Source organism: Typopeltis vanoorti, chromosome 10, assembly GCF_054136105.1.
Source record: "Typopeltis vanoorti isolate ZY-2024b chromosome 10, IOZ_Tvanoo_1.0, whole genome shotgun sequence".
Lineage (NCBI taxonomy): Eukaryota > Metazoa > Arthropoda > Arachnida > Uropygi > Thelyphonidae > Typopeltis > Typopeltis vanoorti.
This window is the reverse complement of record NC_143558.1, coordinates 100,370,835-100,392,324: the sequence shown is the minus strand read 5'-3', so window position 1 is coordinate 100,392,324 and position 21,490 is coordinate 100,370,835. Positions and strand designations below refer to the sequence as shown.

At 36.2% G+C, this 21,490-nt stretch overlaps 1 protein-coding gene across 2 annotated transcripts in view; it reads right to left on the bottom strand.

Annotated features, from left to right (window-relative positions):
• The window catches only part of LOC150102630 (32 kDa beta-galactoside-binding lectin-like), a 135,917-nt gene that overhangs the window by 77,768 nt on the left and 36,659 nt on the right, over positions 1-21,490 (bottom strand). For both annotated transcript variants that reach the window (XM_090399794.1, XM_090399795.1), the window contains exons 2-3: positions 18,593-18,681; positions 7,635-7,842 (exon numbers count right to left, since the gene is read on the bottom strand). In XM_090399794.1, the coding sequence (XP_090255920.1) occupies positions 7,635-7,842; positions 18,593-18,681 (297 nt within the window). The remainder of the gene's footprint in view (positions 1-7,634; positions 7,843-18,592; positions 18,682-21,490) is intronic.

Below are 21,490 nucleotides of genomic sequence, written 5' to 3'. Positions count from 1 at the left end.
CATGAAGAATATAAGACACAGGCCAGGAGAGTAACTAGTATGGTAAAGAAGGCAAAACCAGAATATGAGAAGAAATTGGCCCTAAGAGCCAAAGAAAATACTAGGGAATATTTTAGCTATGTGGCCAGTAGGATGAGAAATGACTGTGAAAGAATGACATTGTGGGATAAAAATGGGATAGAGTGACTGAAGCAGAGGACATAGTGGAATTGTTCAATGAACACTTTATTGGAGTATTTCATCCCGGAGAAGAAGGTTTTAATACTAGAGGGGTAGGGCAGGTTCAAGGTTTAGAAGTGCAAGAGGAGAGTGTTCCAAATACTGAGAACTCTGGATATCAATAAAGCTGTGTAACTGGATGATATTTCACAAGTTTTGAGAGAATGGGCCATAAGTTTTGAGAGAATGGGCCGTAAGTTTTGAGAGAATGGGCCGTAAGTTTTGAGAGAATGGGCCGTAAGTTTTGAGAGAATGGGCCGTAAGTTTTGAGAGAATGGGCCGTAAGTTTTGAGAGAATGGGCCGTAAGTTTTGAGAGAATGGGCCGTAAGTTTTGAGAGAATGGGCCGTAAGTTTTGAGAGAATGGGCCGTAAGTTTTGAGAGAATGGGCCGTAAGTTTTGAGAGAATGGGCCATAGAACTGACAGCACCTTTGACCTGGCTTTTCAATGAAAGTCTGGCTGCAGAAAAGGTGGTCAGGGAATGGAAGGAAGGTAAGATAGTGCCATTGCATAAGGACAGTAGCAGACTGGAAGTGTCTAATCATAGGCCAGTTTGTGTGTCATCAGTAGTTGTTAAGATCTTGGAGAAAGTAGTGAGGGACCGTATACAGTATTGGGCAGTTGAGGGTAATGTTATCTGTGAGAGTCAACATGGATTTGTGTAGCAGGTGCGGTTGTTTTAGCAATGTGCTAGCCTTTTATGATAAAGTTACAAGAGAAGTAGATGAGGGAAAGGCATATACTGCCATTTTCTTGGACTTGGCAAAAGGCATTTGACAGGGTGTCACATGATAAGCTGATATTTAAGCTGTAGCAGATGGGTCTGGATGTCAGGTTGGTCAACTGGATTCAGGATTGGCTGTCTGATAGGTATCAGTTGTGTATGGTGGGGCAGTTTCAAGGAGGCAGAGGGTTACAAGTGGGGTCCCACAGGGACCAGTACCAAGACCTATATTGTTTAACCTTTAAATCAATGACATTGTCTGTGGATTGCAGGGGGATATTCAGTTGTTTGTGGATGATGCGAAGCTGGGAAGGGTTATTAATAATAGCGTAGATGTGGTAGCCCTGCAAGAGGATTTGAATAAGCTAGACAGATGGGCAAATGAATGGGGAGAATCAGTTTAATGCAGCAAAATGTAAGGTCTTGAGGTTTGGGATGCTGCATACTCTATGGGAGAAGCTGTACTAGAGGAAGTAGGGGAGACAAAGAGATCTGGGGTTGATTGATAGAAACCTGAAATTTAGAGGACATATTGCAAAGGTGGTGAAGGTAACAGAGGATAGCTGCAATAATGAGAAGGACACTTGCCTGCAGAGATAAGAGTTATCATTCCATTGTATAAGACTCTGATGAGACTACACTTAGACTATTGTTCTCAGATTTGGTCCCCAGGATTTTGAAAGGGATAAATTAACTGTGGAAAGGATACAAAAGGCAGATAACAATGGTTTCAGGACTATACAATGTTAGTTATGAGGATTGGCTGAGGGAATGTGGACTGCAGAGTTTGGTGGATAGAATTAGAGGTGATATGATTGAGACTTAAACTGTTGAGAGGTGGTTACAGGGTTGACACTGGAGAGTTTGCTTGGTTGAACGATGGGAAGGGGAGTGATGACAAGGGGCCATCCCTGGAAGTTACAAAAGGAAACTGTAAGCAAGAGGGTGAAGAGTCATTTCTTTGGTGAGAGGAGTGGTGAGAGCAAGACCAGTCAATGAGTTTAAGGTGTGGTATGATAGACTGTTTCCTAGGAGGGACCTCCCACGATGAGTTTTGATAGACTGTTTCTTAAGGACTTCTTGCGATGAGTCTGACTCCATGGATGCCTGAATAATAATAATAAACTCTTGATCCTTGCATCACATGCTGCTTGATATAGTTGCCTCTCAAGAAATTCATTTTCTTTATTCCTAAATGCTATCTTTTCATTCCAATCTATACCACCATAATTAAAATCGCCCATAATTAATCTTCTTTTTCACTAAAAAAAAAGTTGTTATACATTTCTTCACTGCCCTTCACATTCCCTGGCCTATAGCAAATCGAACTAAATATTCCCAACCACTATTTCCCTGTTTCATGTCTATCCTATAGACAATTCCTCTGCTATCATCAGCAGCAGTCCTCCCCTCCTGTCCTTTCTATCATGAAAAAAAAAAAACTTTATTCCAGTTAGGATATTTTCATTCAGCCATGTTTTTCTTATTCCAAGAATTTTGGGGCAAATAAACATTCAGTGAAACCAGTTCATATCTTTTATTTCTGACATTTGTAAATAAACAGCAGTTTACTTTTAAGTCTATAACCAGTCCTACTTAAGCCACTTGTTTTAGCTATGGCATTCTTTCTCTTATAATTTAGTTTATTTTCAGTTGTATCAGAAGATTATTTTCTGTAAGTTTCATTCCCCTCCTCTTTATATTTGGATAGACTGGCAGTCTAAGCAAAGGAGAATGAATATCAATGTAATGGGGCAAAATGTAAGGTTATGCACATTGAGGTGAAAGATTACCAGCTGTGTATACCATGCTGATGGAAAGGTACACCAGAAAATTGAAGAAGACATATGGGGTGTTAACAGATAGGGAGTTAAAAAGTTTAGAAAACATATTGCAAAAAATGTGGCTAAAGCAGAGACCAGCAGGTAATTATACCTCCTTACAGAGACTTGATAAGACCATCCAACTGCATGCAGATCTAGTCACCTTGGCAATAAGAAGTTCCAGAGGAAAGTGACCAAGGTGGTATCATGTTTATGGAATGAACATTGAGGACAGGTTGAAGATTTGTGGCTTACAGAAAGTGGTTGATAGGCAGAAAATTGGTCATATGATTGAAACATACAAATCATGGAAGTTTTTTTTTTTTTTTTTTTTTTTTTAAGATTAATACAGAGGAAATTTTTCAGGATAGGTCTGGTGGGTGGGGAGAACTAGGGCTCATCCTTGGAAATTGAACAAGTGTAGTTAACAGGAGTATCAGGACTAGATTTTTGTTTCGAGAGTGGCAGGGGCAAATGCTGGTCTTGAAATTGAAGCTTGCTCTTGTTATCATTCAGGGAGTGAGAGGTGTGATTAAAGTCTGATTAGCAGAATAATAAATTACTGACCATTTAAAAGTATATATTTAGAAATGTATGTACATTTAATCATAGAATATCATTTGTAAAAGAAATGTATTTGTATCTTTTTCAATTTAGCTACTTGAATACAAGTTCTATCCTACAGTTCTTTATGAACTGGTCAATAACATAGTCATAAAAAGTTGGTTGTAACTTAATTTTCCCAAGCAACACTCACACTTGTAAAGGCTGGCTGAAGCTAGAGCTACTTTGACTGTATATGACCTGTGTTATAGACGATGTGAAGGGAGCAGAAATGGCTATGCGTGTGCATGAAATCAGTGCTGCAGCGAGGACCTGGAAGCTCTGACAACCGAGCAAGCCAAGGTAGCTTTGACTGGATGAGCAAGCATCGGCCTTCAATATACACAACGCAAAGCTCAATTATTGCCGTGCAAGCTTAAGACGTTTTCTCTCTGCAAAAATAAAAGCCTAAATGGAATGCATGCATTTATTAACAAATAAATATTACTTCTCAAGTAATGAGCTTGCGCAGCAAGCATAGAGAATTCGCCTCAGAAGAGTGGCGAATGAATGGAATAGGTTAGGGGAGTTTTTTGTGGGTACCATGATTATGAATGAGTTAGCAAAGTATGTTACTATGCAAATGTTGGATAGTGGTTGGCATGATGTTTAGAGCTGTCCTTGAGTTAAAAGGACTGTATGGAGTAGCTCTTAATTTTTTTTTCCAATTTCTGAAGCCTTTTTCCTGTGCCATTTTCTTTTTCTAATATGATTGGCCATTTTCTTTATTATGCTGTACATATTCTTCCATTTAGTTTAATATGTTTTTTTTTTTTTGTTTTTTTTTACTGCTATTAAATTATCATCTTTAATTTTCTTTGGTACAGTTTTCTAATATTTTCTTATTGTAACCATTTTAAATGCATTTTATATTTGCTTTTTTTTTTGTCTTCATCTTCAGCGATTTTGGGATATTGACATGTTTCCAATAACTGCACGTTAGCCTAGTGGCTATGTGCTTCGCAACCATATGCATGGGGAAGGAGTGTCCTGGGTTCGATTACCGTCGCCAACGTGAGGAGCTTAAGGATCTTCCTCAGCCATAGCCGGTCATGGGCGTGGACAGCAGGGTTTCTCCCAGTTTATCTGGGGTTTTTCATCCCACAAGCAGGCAAACCGGCCCCCTGAACATACAGATCTACAGCCATAAATACTTAACCCCATGAGGGGGGGGGGCTCAACTCACCCCAATAGGGATAGGGGAGAAAAGGGAGGAAACTCCATATGAATAAATAAATAAAAATAACTGCATAATGATCTATATCTAAATGTAAACCTCAATAACCAAGGTTTGTTAGGTGGTATACACACACAACTGGTTAGGTGTGTATGGATTTTTTTTTTTTTTTTTTTTTTTTTTTTTTTTTTTTTTTTTAATCTCCCATTATGCAATTTAGGACAGATTTAAGATTTAATAAATTATCCCCATTTATTCCCAGGAAATTAATTCACATACATAAGCTGAAGAAAAATAAAATTACAAAATTTTCGAAAAATTAACCAGAGCTTATGAGAATGCAATCCTTGACAACTGAATTGCCTTAGCTTGCACCTATGTTTTCAAGATATGAGCACTGCCCAGCATCTATATAGTCTTATTAATGCTTCTGCCAAACATTTCACTGATATCTGTTTTGAACTGGTTGGTTCTCATCAGAGACCAGGAAGAAACTTTAAAGACAAGAACCCTCACATTCAATACCAAAGCAATCTGACATCACAGCTGTATATATATTTTTTCTATAAGAACTCTCAGTTGCTGTGTAATAGTAATAAAAATCTCAGTGATAAAATGAATAGAAGTAGGGAATATATTAAAGATCCATCCTTATTTCATACCTAAAGAAAAAAAAAATTGAAAGTTCCAAAAAAATTATTAAGTTGAAAACCGTATAATTTTTCTTTGGCTGCGTAAGATATACAGGAAATATTCAGCTGTGTGCTGATGAGGAAAAGCTAGGAAACATGATACAATGAAGATAATGTAGTGATCCTGCAGGAAGACTCTAGGCTTAAAGACTGGTAGTATGGACAGAGGCTGCCAGTTTAATATAGCCAAGTGTAAGGTCATGAACTTTGGGATAAAGAGATCAAGTTGTGTACTATACTAATTTTACTGAACCGCAGGAAACTGATGAAGCTAGGGATTTGGTTGTTGAAGTTTTTAGAGGGCATATGGCAAATGCAGCCACAATTCATCAGATTACTTAATTGTTAAACACACTAACAATCAAGAACAGGAAGGTTATAAGACCATAAGTAGACTACTGAGCACACGTGATTGCGTGGATTCCATTGTAGATGAAGAATTGGCAGAGGGGATCTATGTGCAACCAATGAAGATTGTGGCAGGTCTATGGAATACTAGATTGATTTGAAGGTCTGCTGCTACAAAGCAGATAAGCAAAAAAAATATTTAAAAAAAAGGGACCTGAAGAGATAGAAGAGTTATTCTTTTGTATAAGATCCTGATCAGATCACACTTAGACTACTGTTCTCAAATTTGGTCCCCAGGATTTGAAGGGGATAAATTAACTGTGGAAAGGGTGCAGAGGCAGATAACAAAGATGATTTCAGGACTGTACAATGTTAGTTATGAGGATTGGCTGAGGGAATGTGGACTGCAGAGTTTGGTGGATAGGAGGAGAGGTAATATGATCGAAAATTTTAAAATATGGAGAGGCAGTTACAGGGTAGACAATGGGGAGTTCTTTCACTTGGTGGAGCAGTGGGAAGGAGTGATGACAAGGGGCCATCCCTGGAAGTTACGAAAGGAAGCTGTAAGCAAGATACTGAGAAGCGATTTCTTTGCGTGGAGGGTGGTGGAACCATGGAATGCATTGCCTGATAGAGTGGTGAGAGCAAGAACAGTCAGTGAGTTCAAGGAGTGGTATGATACTATTTCTTAAGAAGGACCTCCCATGATGAGTTTCTTGACTCCATGGAGGCCTGAATAATAATAAAGGGAGGGGGGGGATGTGATGGTAACAACAAATGTTATTAAAGGGATTTTACAGGACTGACTCCAGACTTTTTTCCAAATATATACCTGGTAGGAAAGGAGAGAATAAGAGCCCTTGAAATTGTGCAAAAGTGTGGTTAGAAAGGATGTTAGGCCTAGATTTTTGCTTGGAGAATGGTGAATGGGTTACCAGAGATGGTTTGAATACTCAGTGAATGAATTCAAGAAAAGTTATGATAAGTAGACAAATCATGATTAGTGCAGGCCTCATTGCAATAAACAACTCCATGGAGATGCCTAAGAAAATAAGAAAAGTAGCAATCTGTTTTCTCTGTAGATGGTTGCTCTAATTCCATTTCCAAGTTTTTTCAAATCATGCCTTGCATTTTTTTTTTTTAAAGATATGCATTACTGCTGAATGGTAGCAAACCAGTATTTTGTAATATTCCTCCTTTGTTGTAAAGGATTTTTTCTTTTTGAATATATCTATTCCCTTTAAAAAAATAAAATTTGTACATTTTTTATTAGGTATTATGTTTAATTTTTACATTACTGAAGAGTAAAAAAGTTATTTTCTATGTCAGGCTGTATTAATATTAAAAAAATGCACTACAAAAAATCCAAGGCTTAACTGTTTGCCACATTACTGGGAATTCTCACAAAATAAGGTGAAGGCAAGTCTACTTATACTATTTGTAGCCTGTAACTACCATGGACAACTGATTAACAAACTGGTGAAGATGACAATTTTCAGTATTGACTTGAACCAGAATGTGGATAAGATTCTACAAGTTGACAAACCTTCGATTAGAAGGAGACAAAACCTTCCTGTGAATATCTCTGAAATATGTAAGAGTCAAAACTTAAATCTTAAAGGAGAGTACACTGATATGAGCTAGCCATTTATCTTTATGAGCATCATTAATGTCTTTAATATCATTAATCTAGTCTTGAAGTATTTATTCTTTCCCTCTGGAATTATTACTAAATAAGGTTGAGGAGTACATTCTGCAATAAGTAGGCACCACGAAGTTTTTTTTTAAATATTTGTTCTCAAAATTATCAAAACTTTGAGTTTGACGGATATTTTCCAAATCTGTTGAAATTGACAATATTCAAATAATTCATAACATAAACTTCCAAGCAGGTTATACAATCATAAAATAGTTTAATACAAATTGCAGATAAAATACCCTTTGTAATCATGCTTCTAATACTGCACTGGAAGAAAACTTCATGCATGAGATGTGTTATAGGACATAAAAACTGTTACACCTTTGACATTAATGGTATATTTTCTTACATCGTAGGTGTCCATGTAGGCCGTGATAACCAGTAAGAAAGGGGAAGCACTGGAGAACGGGAAATCTCCATCCCTCTCCTCCTCACCCCACTCGTCGTGGGAACGGGCGTTTCGTATAACCAAAACATCCTCTCCAAACCGGGGATTGAAGTGGAAGTAGATGTCCGCAGTCTCGGGATCCGCCCCACGCTGTAAGTTGACCTTAAACCTGCAAAGAAAAAAATTTATACATTTGTATGATGAAAATTACCTTCTCTTCTTAAAGTGGAATAATTATAAGTATCGCAGAAAACATGAAATCAAAATAGCCATTATTTTACAATTCTAATTCTAGAAGCCCTTCAGAGATGAAGAGCTCATGAAAATACAACAACTTGTAGCATAAGTTAACTGGATTTCCTAATTGAGAACCAATATTATCATTACTTTCTAGCAGAAATACCCTTTCATATTAATCTGCTTTTTTCAGTACTTCAGATATTAAATTTGTCTTCCTTTAGGTTGTTTTCATGCTATCCTGGAATAAGTGTTGAGACTATTGCCTCACTGGCTTGGTCCTAGAGCAGGACTTCCAGATTATGTAAAAAAAAATAAAATACCAAAATATTAAAAATAGAATAATAAATTTAGTTTAATCCTTTATCCAAGTGTGAGCAAACAAAGTTTGCACCTGAAAGTATCTTCAGGACTGGGGTAAGGTGGTACAACACCAGAGCACTCCTTGCAAAGATGGAGCAAGCTACCAACACTCCTATCTCAGTATCTCCCATAATGCAAAATACATCTCCTTGCGGATATGTCTAATGTTATGCATTAAAGGAAGGGCCACAACCCAGACTAGTTTCGACCTTTATTGAGGTCTCTTCAGTGGGAGCCAGGCCTAAGTGGAGATACCAGGCAGAAGCATTAGCAGGTCATCTCTACCTTACCCTACCCATAGCACAAGATTTCACAAAAGAATTTCCCTATGAGGTGTAATAGGGAAATTCTGTTGCAATTCTCAATTTTTTTTTTATTTCTATTCTTAGAGATTTGCAATATGAGAGCTCTATTCCATTTAAAAACCTATAGCATATTGTACTATAAATTTACAACATTCATGGATGTGAGTTACATAAAAAATAAATAAACACACAATATATGTATTAGATGAATAACTCAAAAACTCATGTTGTACCTAATTCTACATCATCTTCCTGCATCTACAATTTCAACAGCTGATTTCCAACTTAAACTGACTGTATAGTTTTGTTTACACAATATAATTGTTGTTTTGAACAGCTTTTCGCTTAGCATCTTGTATGCCTTTGCCAGATCTACAAAAATTAGATACAGATTGCTATATACTCATGATTTTTGACTGTTTATGAAGTAAAAATCTGATCCTAACAATCTATTTGCCCTGAACCAAACTTGCTCTTCTCAAAGATTTTCTTAGTTCCTTAAGTATGATTCCATAAATCTTACCTGGAACAAACATTCAGTAGAGAAATTCTCACATTCAGTTTCTTGTAGATGACTAATATGGCAGTGCTACAACAATTATCTGAAATTAGACCTGATAAACCATCTGAATTATGCAATACAGCCAGTGTACAACTTTCATATCTCCATTTCTGGTCAAATATCATTTACTCCAGCTGCCTTTCCATGTGTTTTGATAGCTTTTTTCCTACCTCAAGTGTTGGTATGCGTTCCCAAGTGGTTTGCTCTTGAATACACCATTTTGTTCTATCATCAATATACTCCTTCAGCGTAATTATTCTAGACATCTAAATTCTACCTAAAGTTTGTCACCTTTAGCATTTCTAATTCCTTTTATAGCACACTTTCTCCCATTTCTAAGTTTTCTGCAAGAATCTGTAGTTCATAGTCACCTTGATATTTATCTTCTATAGTTTTTACCAGTCTTAGATTTTTTTTTGTTTAGTTTACTTTTAGATAATCACTTTCTAGTTTTTTTCTTTATATTCTCTTCAAGGCAGTTGCTAAGCAACTTTCACCATGATTGATTTTTCAGGATCTTAATTTCTTGAATCCACCAAGAAGTTAATATTTTTCTATCCTTGCAAATAACTTCATATACTTTTCTAACTGAATATACATTTTTTTTTCAGAGTTTTTCACCGAGTCTTCAAGATTTAGTTCTTGTTTTCAAAGTTATGATTTTTTTCTCCCATAATATTCGAGTCCAAGTTCCCTCTAAAAAGTGCTTTACTAATTCTTTTCAATAAAATGTGTATATATTTTTCTATTCAAATGTTATTTTTTTTTATAAATTTTTTTTTTTTAATAAATTACTCTGGATTTAGGATCACACTTGGATAAAGGATTAAACTAAATTTATTATATTCTAACCAAGTGAAAAATAAACTTTCAACATCTTTCTCTAAATCCAGAGTAATTTATTAAAAATGGGTGGCACACCATTTGGCAACTTCTATAGGTAGAGATGACCTGCGAATGCTTCTGCCTGGTATCTCAGCTTGGGCCTGGCTCCCACTGAAGAGACCTCAATAAAGGTCGAAACTAGTCTGGGTAGTGGCCCTTCCCTTAATGCATAATATTAGACATATCTGCAAGGAGATGTGTTTTGCATTATAGGAGATACTGAGACAGGAGTATTGGCAGCTTGCTCCACCTTTGCAACGAGTTGCCCTGGTGTGTACCACCTTACCTCAGTCCTGAAGATAATTTCAGGCACAAACTTGTTTGCTCACACTTGGATAAAGGATTAAACTAAATTTAAATTTATTATATTCTAACCAAGTGAAAAATAAACTTTCAAATAGTGCAATTAGAGATAACTGGGATAAAAACACTAATGAATCACATGTCCCCTCATACAGAAACTATGCTGTATAGACTGAAACAAACCATATGTTGCATGGGCAAAAACAGTATCTAACTAAAAACTATTGTTATTAATTAGATGTGTGCGAGTTCAATTTCCCAAGGCAGCAATAAAATTCAACCGAACATGTTAAAATTCGCAAAAGTGTTAAAACTAAGTAATATATATATAATGAATGTTATGGCAGTTTCACATATGGAATTCGGTTGAAGAGAGTTAGCATTTCAACTCAATTGTCTGTTGAAATGTGAAAAGTGCTATGCTTTTATCTTTCGGTTGCAGGCTCTTTTGTTAATACCGCACCAATCATATGCATGTTTTAATAACCTGCCTTTGCTGTCTGTTTCACGTTAGGCTTAATTACCATAAAGGGAGAAAAGTCACAAAAGAGAAAAATGTTCCTGGTCTGGGGATTCTCTTATTCAGGTAATATTCACTAATTTCATGTTATCAGTCTGTGGTGTGCCAGTATCGGTAAGTGGCGATATTATTTGATCTATTCTACGTTTAAAAAATTTAACCCTGAGATGGATAAGTGGCTGATAAAAAAATAAAAAAAAAAATCCTGCGAACAATCAGAAGAAGCAGACTCAAAAAAAAGACAGTATTTCATATTTTACCAGAACAGCCTGCATCGTCTTCAAAACCAAACGGTAAGAGGCAAAAAATGTAATATATGCATTTGATTTTTGCAATATTCACTGTGTATGTTTTGTATTGAATATAAATACAATAAATATTATATCTCTCTATTACGATTTTTTTTTCAAGGGGCCGTCAAACATTTTAATTTTTGCAAAGGGGGCCCTGACATCCAGAAGTTTGGGAAGCACTGCACTAGACAATAATCCTAATTCTATACTAATCTGCTGGTTCATTTCAACCATCAACTCAAAGTTGAAAAAAAAAAAAGACTCAATTTCGATCTTAGAAAAACAGATAACTGCATTAACAGCTGCCAATGCACATGTGGCATGAATAAACTGTCTTACAGGTGAAATTAAAAACCTGATCAGTGAAAGAAATAGTCAGTAGTCAATACCACAGAATGCTGGTTCCCAGATCACTGACAAGCACTCAACTGTACAAAAGGATAATCGATATGTGCATAAAAACTATCAAAATCAACAATGGGAGACAATACATCAGTCCTTGATAACAGAAGACCAGATGGTCAAGAAAATAACCAAAGTTCAACGCACAGATCATGAACTACCTCCCACCAATCTATGGTGAATGTTGTCTGGTTTACTATGACATAGTCAAAGTTAAAGCTTTTGTTGACAGCCTAGAGAAGTGTTGCTTTAACTACATCCATATGGATCTAGACTTAATCAGTAAAGGACATGCCTGGATACAAATGCTGAAATGCACAGAGTACATAAACTCCATCCAACCAACATCGTGTGCCGATTTAGATGAAATCACCAAACTTAATAGGAAGGCACCTGCACCAAATGGGATTTTTAACTTAATCAAATGCCTGCCCCATAAAGCAGTAATGCACATTGTTGCTATTATTAATGCAATAGCAAGATTATTATCATTATCTATTATATATAAGAGTTAGAATGATTAGTCTTTTGCCATGGTATGACAGTGAAAGGTTTAAAAGGAGGGCTATAATTGCAAATGACTTTATGCGTGGGTTATGTATGACGAGTGGTGTGGAATTTGTGGATGTGTGGAGCGAGTTTGATGGGCGAAAGGATCTATATAAGATGGATGGCTTGCACTTGAACGGTTATGGTGTAAGAAGACTTGAGAAAGTATTGCTGAATGTAGTGGATGTGCAAATTCAGGGAAACTAGATTTGTTAGGGCGGGGGGAGTAGAGATACAGTCCTTATGGAGGCAGTTGAATGTAAGAATGAATATAATATGCCAGAGCAAATAAGGACAACAAATCTGAGTGGGATAGTTAATATAAGGCATCAAGGTAGGGTTGGGGCTAATGGGGGTTTTAAATTCATGTACACTAATGCTAGGAGTATTAGGAACAAGAAGGAAGAGTTTTTGGCCATGGTTGGCACTTCCAGACCACAGGTTATAGGTATTAGTGAAACATGGCTGACTGTAGATGATATAACTAGTGGGATTGAATGTGATGGGTATAGTGTGTTCAGGAATGACAGAGAGAATGGGGGGAGGAGTATTGTTGATGATAGCTGATGAGCTCCAGCCAAGGAGAATAGAAGTTGAATTGCAGGATAGAGAAAAGAGCACATTTGAGGCCATTTGGTGTGAGATTGTGGCTAGCAGAACTAAATATACAATTGGGTGCTGCTATAGACCAGGTGATGGAAAAGATGGTGGTGACAGTATGCACAAGCAAACAGAAGAAATGGGTGGAAGGAGGGTGATTATTGTGGGAGATTTCAACTATGGTCGCATTGATTGGAGTGAGGAGAGGACACACGGGAGGAAGGAAATAGATTTTATGCAGTTATTAAGGGATAACTATCTGCGACAGCATGTAATGGAAAATACTAGGGGTCAGAGAGTGCTTGACCTAGTAATTACATCTGAGGATTTGGCTGTAACAAATATGACCACATTGCCACCAATCGGTGAGCATGATCATAGGGTCTTAACTTGGGAGGTGGCTAAAGGTGTAGAATTTTCAATTAAGACAGGGTACATGTGGAATTATCGGGCTGGAAAGTATGACAAGCTTAGGAGTTTGATTGGTTCAGTGCCATGGCATGTACAACTGCAAGGACTAGAAGTTCTTGCAAGGACCAAGATGATAGTGCATGGGAGGTAGTTAAGAAGTGCTTGCATGAAGCAATGGCTGACTGTATACCTAGAGTCCGAATAATAAATCAAGTAGGGGTTAAATGGATGAATAACACCATTAAGCTTGACTTGCAAAAAAAGAAACAACTATGGAGGAAATTTAAGGAGAAGGGTGACCGGCAGGCACATGAACGGTATAAAGCGCAGGCCAGAAGGGTGACGAGTGTGGTAAGAAAAGCAAAAAAGGATTACGAAAGAACATTGGCCATGCAGGCTAAAGAGAATCCTAAACAGTTTTTTAGATATGTAGCAAGTAAAAGGAAAAATGTACATGGCAGATTGATTTTAAAGAATGCCGATGGTAGGGAGGTAACTGAATCAGTTGAGATAGTTGAGTTACTGAGTGAGCACTTTGCAAAAGTATATCATCCAGGTGGTGACATTGCAGAAACGAATAAACCAGTAGATTATACGGGAATTGTGGTTAATGAAGTGGAGGTGAGTAGTCTATTGCATAACCTCAATGTCAATACATCTGTGGGATTGGATGGTATACCAGCTCGTGTTGTACGAGAAGCAGCTAAAGAATTGTCAGTACCCTTGACCATTTTGTTTAATTTGAGTCTCGGGTCTGGGTTAGTCCCGAGCGGGTGGAAAGAGGGGAAAATAGTTCCACTGCATAAAGGTGGTTCCAAGACTGCTGTTGTAAATTACCGACCGATTAGCATATCAGGAATCATTGTCAAGGTCTTAGAGAAAATAGTTAAGAGGAAAATACAAGATTGGATAGAAGAAAATGGGATACTGTATCAGGGACAGCATGGTTTTGTGAAGGGTAGGTCATGCCTCAGTAACTTGCTCACGTATTATAACACAGTGACGGCTGAACTGGATAAGGGTAAATGGGCTTACGGTGATTCTGCTGGACCTTGCCAAGGCCTTTGACAGGATTCCACATGGAATTCTAATCAGTAAATTGCAGCATATGGGAATGGACATAGGGTTGGTGAGATGGATAGGAGGGTGGTTGACGGAGAGATATCAGAGAGTGGTTTACTCCGGAGTAGAATCCACAAGACGGCCTGTGACTAGTGGTGTGCCACAAGGATCTGTTCTTGGACCACTGCTGTTTAATTTGTTCATAAATGATATAGGAAATGATCTGAGAGGAACAGTTCATTTGTTTGCGGATGATGCGAAGTTGGGTAGTGCAATAGTGAATGCAGATGACGTCAAAATTTTGCAGGATGATTTGGATAGATTGGAGGTCTGGGCTAAGGAGAATGGATGTCAGTTTAATGTGGCAAAATGTAAGGTTATACATTTTGGGGTGAAAAGATTAGCAGCAATATATCACATTGGTGGAACTGTACTCCAGGAGATTGATGAGGCCAGGGACTTTGGAGTGTTGGTGGATAGGGAGATGAAGTTTAGGGGACACATTGCAAAAATGGCTAAATTAGCTCAAACCACTTGGTTGCTGAAAAATACTTTGATGAGCAGAGACAAGCAAGTTATTGTTCTTCTGTACAGAGCTTTGATAAGACTTCATATCTGGACTACTGTGCCCAGATTTGGTCACCTACGTTTCTTCTTGATGGGGAGGAGATGGAGAGGATCCAGAGGTGAGTGACCAAGATGATAGCAGGTCCGTGGAATGAACCTTATGAGAACAGGTTGAGGATTTGTGGGTTGCAGAAATTGGTTGATAGGCAGAGGAGGGGAGATATGATTGAGACATTCAAATTACTGAAGGGTTTCTATAAGATTAATTCAGAAGATATATATATATATATATATATATATATAATTTTAGAAAAACCCGGCTTTTCAAAATTATTTTTGAAAAGCCGGGTTTTATATATATATATATATATATATATATATATATATATATATATATATATATATATAATTTTAGAAAAACCCGGCTTTTCAAAATTATTTTTCCCACCTTCCGACTCCCCCCACGTTTCTCTTCCCCTCTCCCCTTTAACAGCATAAATATATAGAATGAAGTCATCGTCCTAGCATCTAAACAAGGTATGTACAAAATTTTCCTCAATTATTCTGCTATAATTTCCTTTAAAATACACTTATAATGCCCTAAAATTTTTTTCTCGCATAAAAAGCCAGTGTATTTAAAATAAGGGACACTCCTAAACAAAACCAGGCTATAATAGCCGTAAAAATAACATTTTTTTTTTAATTGAGACCTTTAATTCTTATTAGTTTAATGCTATCTTTAATTGAATTTATAAATTAAGATTTTTATCTGAAATTGTGATTTAATACCAATAATTTATTCATCACTCTGATGAAATTTACCTCTTTAATGCTTAGCAACAGTACCGTCGACAGGGTGTAGCATAGAGGCAGCCTATCTTGCAGCGCCCACTTAATAAGGGCGTTCCATAAGATATTTCACATTTGATGTAGATGCAATAGATTTATTTGAAGAATTAAAAATTCTCTCAAAAATAATACAAGGGAAAAGTGGTCCTCACTAAATTTTATCATATATATATAATCAAAATCTTGTGGAAATTTATCCCAACGTAACCACCACCCTAAGGATATTGTTAACAATTCCTGTTAGCGTAGCAAGTTCGGAAAGAAATTTTTCCAAACTTAACTAAACTGATTAAAATTATTTGCGAACAGCAATGACCCAAGAAAGAATTGATTGGTCTAGCAATTATATCGATGGAGGCGGACATAGCTTAATTTAAATTTAGAAGAGCTTAAAAACAGTTTTATTCTGCGATATCCCCTTAGAGCAAACGTTTAATTAATATTATTATGTAATCGTTTTGCATTAATGTTTCTCATGTAATAAGAAAATAGCAATTGGGGATTTTCTTATATGGTTGTCTTATAATCCATCAGGGGGCATATTTAATTGTTTGCCTCATGGCACGATCTAATCTGGCGACGGCCCTGCTTAGCAATGTAATATCACGCGGCTCGTTCTACTTTTGAATGATCAATTGTTTGTATTCCACCTTTGTAAAAACTGTTCCTATCAAGCCACTGAGGAGAGTCTTAGTTTCAGACTGAAATAGTTGGCAAACATTAAAATATTTTTATGTTAGCGTGTTTATAATTCTTAATTTAATGTCACAAGTGTCTCTCAAGAATTGAATTTAATTTGCATATACTGCATGGGCATACCTTATTTTCAACCTAGATGTCCCGTGAAAGGTATTTCTCAAAACAAATACATTTTAAAGAGCCCAAGAAATTTTACATAGTCACATCTTTAATCGTTCGTCATGCAAAAAGACAAAATGAGTATTCTTAATGAGCTAGCGTCAAAAAATAGTGTTTTTAAAAATAAATTGTATGTATTAACATTTGAAAATGTATAGGATAAGTTATATGTCGTGTGAACAAGACAAAAACAATGAGGACGTTCTTGAAGAATAAGTACCAGGAGGATTTCACACACACACACACGAATGGGGGGGGGCTCAAAAGTTCTGATAAACAAATCAAACAAAGATGATAATTTTATAACCACAAGGAAGAACCCATGTTAAAATTCTTTAAACTCATGTTTCAAACTGTAATAATTTGTTGTTGTTTTTTAATTTTAGGATATATAAATAGTTTTAATATTATTTTTGTTCTAGTTATTTATCAGAACTTTTCAGCTTCCCCTCGTTCGGATGAGAGTCGTGGGTAGTTCATATTATTTCCTGTGCCTAATTTTAATCGTCAGTCCGCTGTTGTCAATGAATAAGATGAAATGGCAAAAATAAAAACACAAAAATTGGGATTTTAAAAAGATGCATCACAAGAGAATGTTTTCAGAACTATCATAATTTTCAGCCTGGATAACACGATCTTGCAGACAGTATATTACCACTTAACTGCATGCATCTTATTCGGCCAGTTTTTGCCTTTCTGAAATCGGTGACAAATCCCCATCTTCTGAGAATGGCTAACGCATTTTAAAAAAAATGAACCTAGGCCTATCTTCACTTCATCAGTTGTGAAAATCCGCCGCTGTTTCTATGTTTGCAAGTTAACTCAAGTATCTCGCGCAAACGATAAACAGCGTTTCTAGGTTGCATGCGTCATTCGACCTTGAGTCATTTAATTTTACATAAGTTTGCAAGTAAGGCGAAGACTGCCAAAAACTTTTGGTTATGTGAAATAACTCTTATCTAAGCCACCCTCGTACCTTCCAAGTAGAACATACAGAATGGGTGATAAACGTATGATCGTGTTTCTGGCACTTACCGGCTGTTTCCTATTTTAGCTGCTGGCAACTCTCACTGAACTTACAGTAGCAATATTCAGGTACCGAGTTCTTTCATGTGACCTTGACCATCGCATTTATTAAATAGAATTAGGCTCAGTGAAGATAATTTATCGAGGAAGGAAGGGAAACATGTCCCCCCCAACACACGCGTTCTCAAAATTGAGCCAATGCATCCGATAATTATACAACACCGTCGAGGAGAATCGGCCAATGAACTTACCGATCATACACACACGCACATCTTAATACAAATGTTCAACTCTTTCTTCCAGGGCATGCATAAGCTTGAAATTTACATCGGTTTTAAAAAAAATTCATTGTTATTTCGATAAACAGCACACATTACAGACCAAAAAAATAATATTCTGAATGAAAGTATAAATTAAAAATACTGAATTTTTATTTAAATAAACAAAACTAAATAAATATTTTGTATAAAAGTAAAGTAAATAACTTAAAAAATTCTGTACTTGGGCAACCTTTGAATGCTATTTGTTCAGATTAAGATATTCCATAAAGTTCTCAATTTTTGCCTTAATTTCACTGAAATGTATTAAATAAGTATTTTGGTGATAAAACATGGGTAATGAAATTTGTTAAAAATAAAATTGCCAATGAAATGTTAATATTAGCAATATTATTAGTATGTGGCAACAGTATCGAACGAGTGATCCCTTCCAACTATAATACTAACCGCGCTCAAAATTGCTTAACTTTTTGCGAGCCATTAGTAGCAGAGGTTCTACCAATCGACCAACCTTTGCTGGCTTATAATTAAACTTGCCAAGTTTTAATAGTAATAAAAGATACAATCTAACTACGACGAATGCATATCTGTATCAAAGACTAAAACAGAACTAATGAATTCGTATCACTTTGTTACCGCATCACAAGAGGCCGAGTTGAGGGAAGGGATAATAAGGCAGTCACAATTCGAGTGAATCGAACACGAATTCAATCACGCACAACCGATTTAAACGTTTAAAAATTTGGATAAAGTACAGATCTTAAAAAAAAAAACCTACCGAAGAACACGTTCGAATAGTGAAGTCTCCGGCCCCGGAGTACCCAATAGAAAGATGCATCAGCTACTTACCGAGTAGGGTCTGGGGGTACCATTCCCAGAATGTAGATCTTAGAGCCAATGCTGAGTCCACCGGGTATACTGCAGGCATGAGGAAGAGTCTGGAAAATTTCCAAGGAATTAGATTACTTAAACAAAATACTGAAGCATGATTAAAATAAAGCATGCTTTGTTTTTTCTCCTATCTTGGGTTTTTCATTATGTCTCATTTTTTTTACCAATAATTTTCGTAATAAGCATTTATTTAATCCTGATTGTTGAGTGGTGCTTTCTGTGTACCAATTGTGAATATTCATCCATAAGGGTGTTGAGCAAAGTATGCCTTAGTTGAGAAAATTAAACTACAAGAGAAAATTTTCTCCACAGAATTTGCTTTTGTGGTTGTTCATATGCGAATTATACATAGCTAACTAAGATCAGTTGTTTCCACGGCATGGTTGGGCGTTTTTTTCCATTCTTAAATAGATTTTCATATAAAATTTTTTATGAAAAAAAAAAGCTACCTAAATACTTAAAAATATATTAATGTCTAAAAGTAATAATTACTTATTCCGAATAATAACTATTATGGTAGTGACATCTGTATATTAAACCTGTTCAATATTTTAGAGCGAGGTAAAGCGTAGTCTTTGTGTGTGTGACCAACGAAAGGTTTTTTTTTTTTTTTTTTTTAAGATAATCTGGAAATCCAGCTGGATTTCCAGAGACCAAACAAAACTTTTCGAGCCACTTCTGTCCTTCAATAAGTTACTTGTTTGCCTACAGAAGAAGAATCGAGTTTGATTGAAATCTCTGAACAGAGATCAATTTTGAGGCGTTTGCAGAGTTCGCTTTTTTTGGTATAGGTAAGCTAGTGTTCTCCAGAAAAAAAAAAATGCTTTTTAACTTCACATCGGTAAAATCACCCGAAGAGCATACAATTAATTCGAGCTAAGATTAACACCTAGCGAACAGAACCGAGGATTACGAAAGGTGGAGACATCACGATTATTTCGTTCTTACTCCGATCCTACAAACATTTTCATTGTGTCCCCCTTTCGTTAAATATTGAAATTATCATTGCACCTTCAATGACCAATGAAAACTTCGATAATTCTGAGCATTGTTTTTGGTGCAAAGTTTGTTTTTAACTTCAATTCAATATTAGAGTTACTGCCAATGCTAGAACGTTAGAATATTAGGTTTAAAATAGAAAAGTTTCATTTCTGTCTAAAGCTTTAAATACGACTTACTATGACCTACATAGTAAGTGATTAAATTTATAAAACTGTTCAGCCGGATGAATAACCCTTCGACCTCCGTATGAGAGTGGCTAATTTTTCGTCACACCTAGTTGAAAAACCCATTAGATTCCTTGCATCTTAAATGGGATTTTAACTCTTTTCAACAAAAAAGGTAGTGGTTATTTGAGATTAGGGTAGAAGCAAAGACTTATGCCAGTTTATATCTTCATTTTCGTGCTCTCTCGCTGGTTTGTTGAAGACAATTTGGGAGGTGTGGCCAAGGCTATGAGGCCAGTGTATTTTATCTGTTGTTCTTCTGGCCGATTTGTTTTGCGAGATGAAGAACTTGACTTTTCGGAAGGCCTTCCATCTTCATATGAGACCAACTAACTCACTTTCAGCTGAAAAGTCCCTATGAAGATTCATCACGTCTTAGACGGGATTAGAACATACGTCTTTCAAACCAAATGACATCGTCGATACCGACCGAACCATGGAGTATCTGCTGAGGAATGAAAAACGCTACTTTCCGGAAGACAACCCTATCACCTCCTTATGATAACTGAAAGGCATCTTTATGGATCAGCTACAGTGATTGGCACTAAATTTCTTATTTAACCTACATTTGAAGTAAAATGTTTTTAACTTGTGATTTATCCTCATAGTTGGAGAATTAAGACTTCGGATTCCCGTTTGTGTATTCTTTGACAAATAAATTTTAACTTTAAAATGATAAGTTCTAATGCCTATCATTGAAACATCTATCACGATCTATGCACGAGACTGATGTACAAAGATTTATAACCTTTCGCAGGTTAATGGGATCCACACACAAAAAAAAATAATGTTTAATTACGTGTTATAAAAGGGGGATGTGCACTATGGTTCCCAGGACTGGATAGAGTATGTAGCACCAGGCAAGCACTTTTTGCCGATCCCATATTCAAGAAAATGTGTAAAATAGAGAATTATAAAAAGTTATCAAAAGAAATAAAGTGGGGTGATTTTCAGGAGTTTGAGCGTAAAGAAAAAAAAAACGGTATCAAAAAAATAATATTATTCTGAAAATTACACACTATAGCAAAATGGCAAAGAAACTGTTGAAATAAGCGCGTAAATTCTGAGGTACTTATTTCACTTATTAAAATAATTGGTGGCGATTTATTTTTATTCTTTATTACTTATATACTTAAGGAACCCTTTAATTACCTAATTGTTTCAATTTGCATTAATTTTTGTAGTCAAAACAGAATTTTATAACGTGGTTGAAAAATAAGTTCCGAGGAAATCGGAAATTTCCTTCACGCTTAATTAACACTTGATTTTTTTTTATATATATATTGGTTTAAATTGTTGGTATTCTGTTATACAAAGTTGTGCAGTGCAAAGTATATACTCGATGCTATCCGAACATTACCCGAACTCTTAGGATTAATAAGGTCAAAATCCTAAGAGTTCGGGTTGCCATCTTTAGTTTGGAAGAATGACCAGCCACACCACTTTACTGACGGAAATACCGTCTAATGAACATTCATAATATCAATCTGAAAATCCCAGACCAACAACTGTTAAATTATGGCAAGAGGAGGGGAGAAGAGAATACATGATGTCATGTCTTCTTCCTACAGTTTTATGACTAAGTTTGAGAAATAAGTGGTTTCCTTTGCAGATATCGAAGCCAACAGGC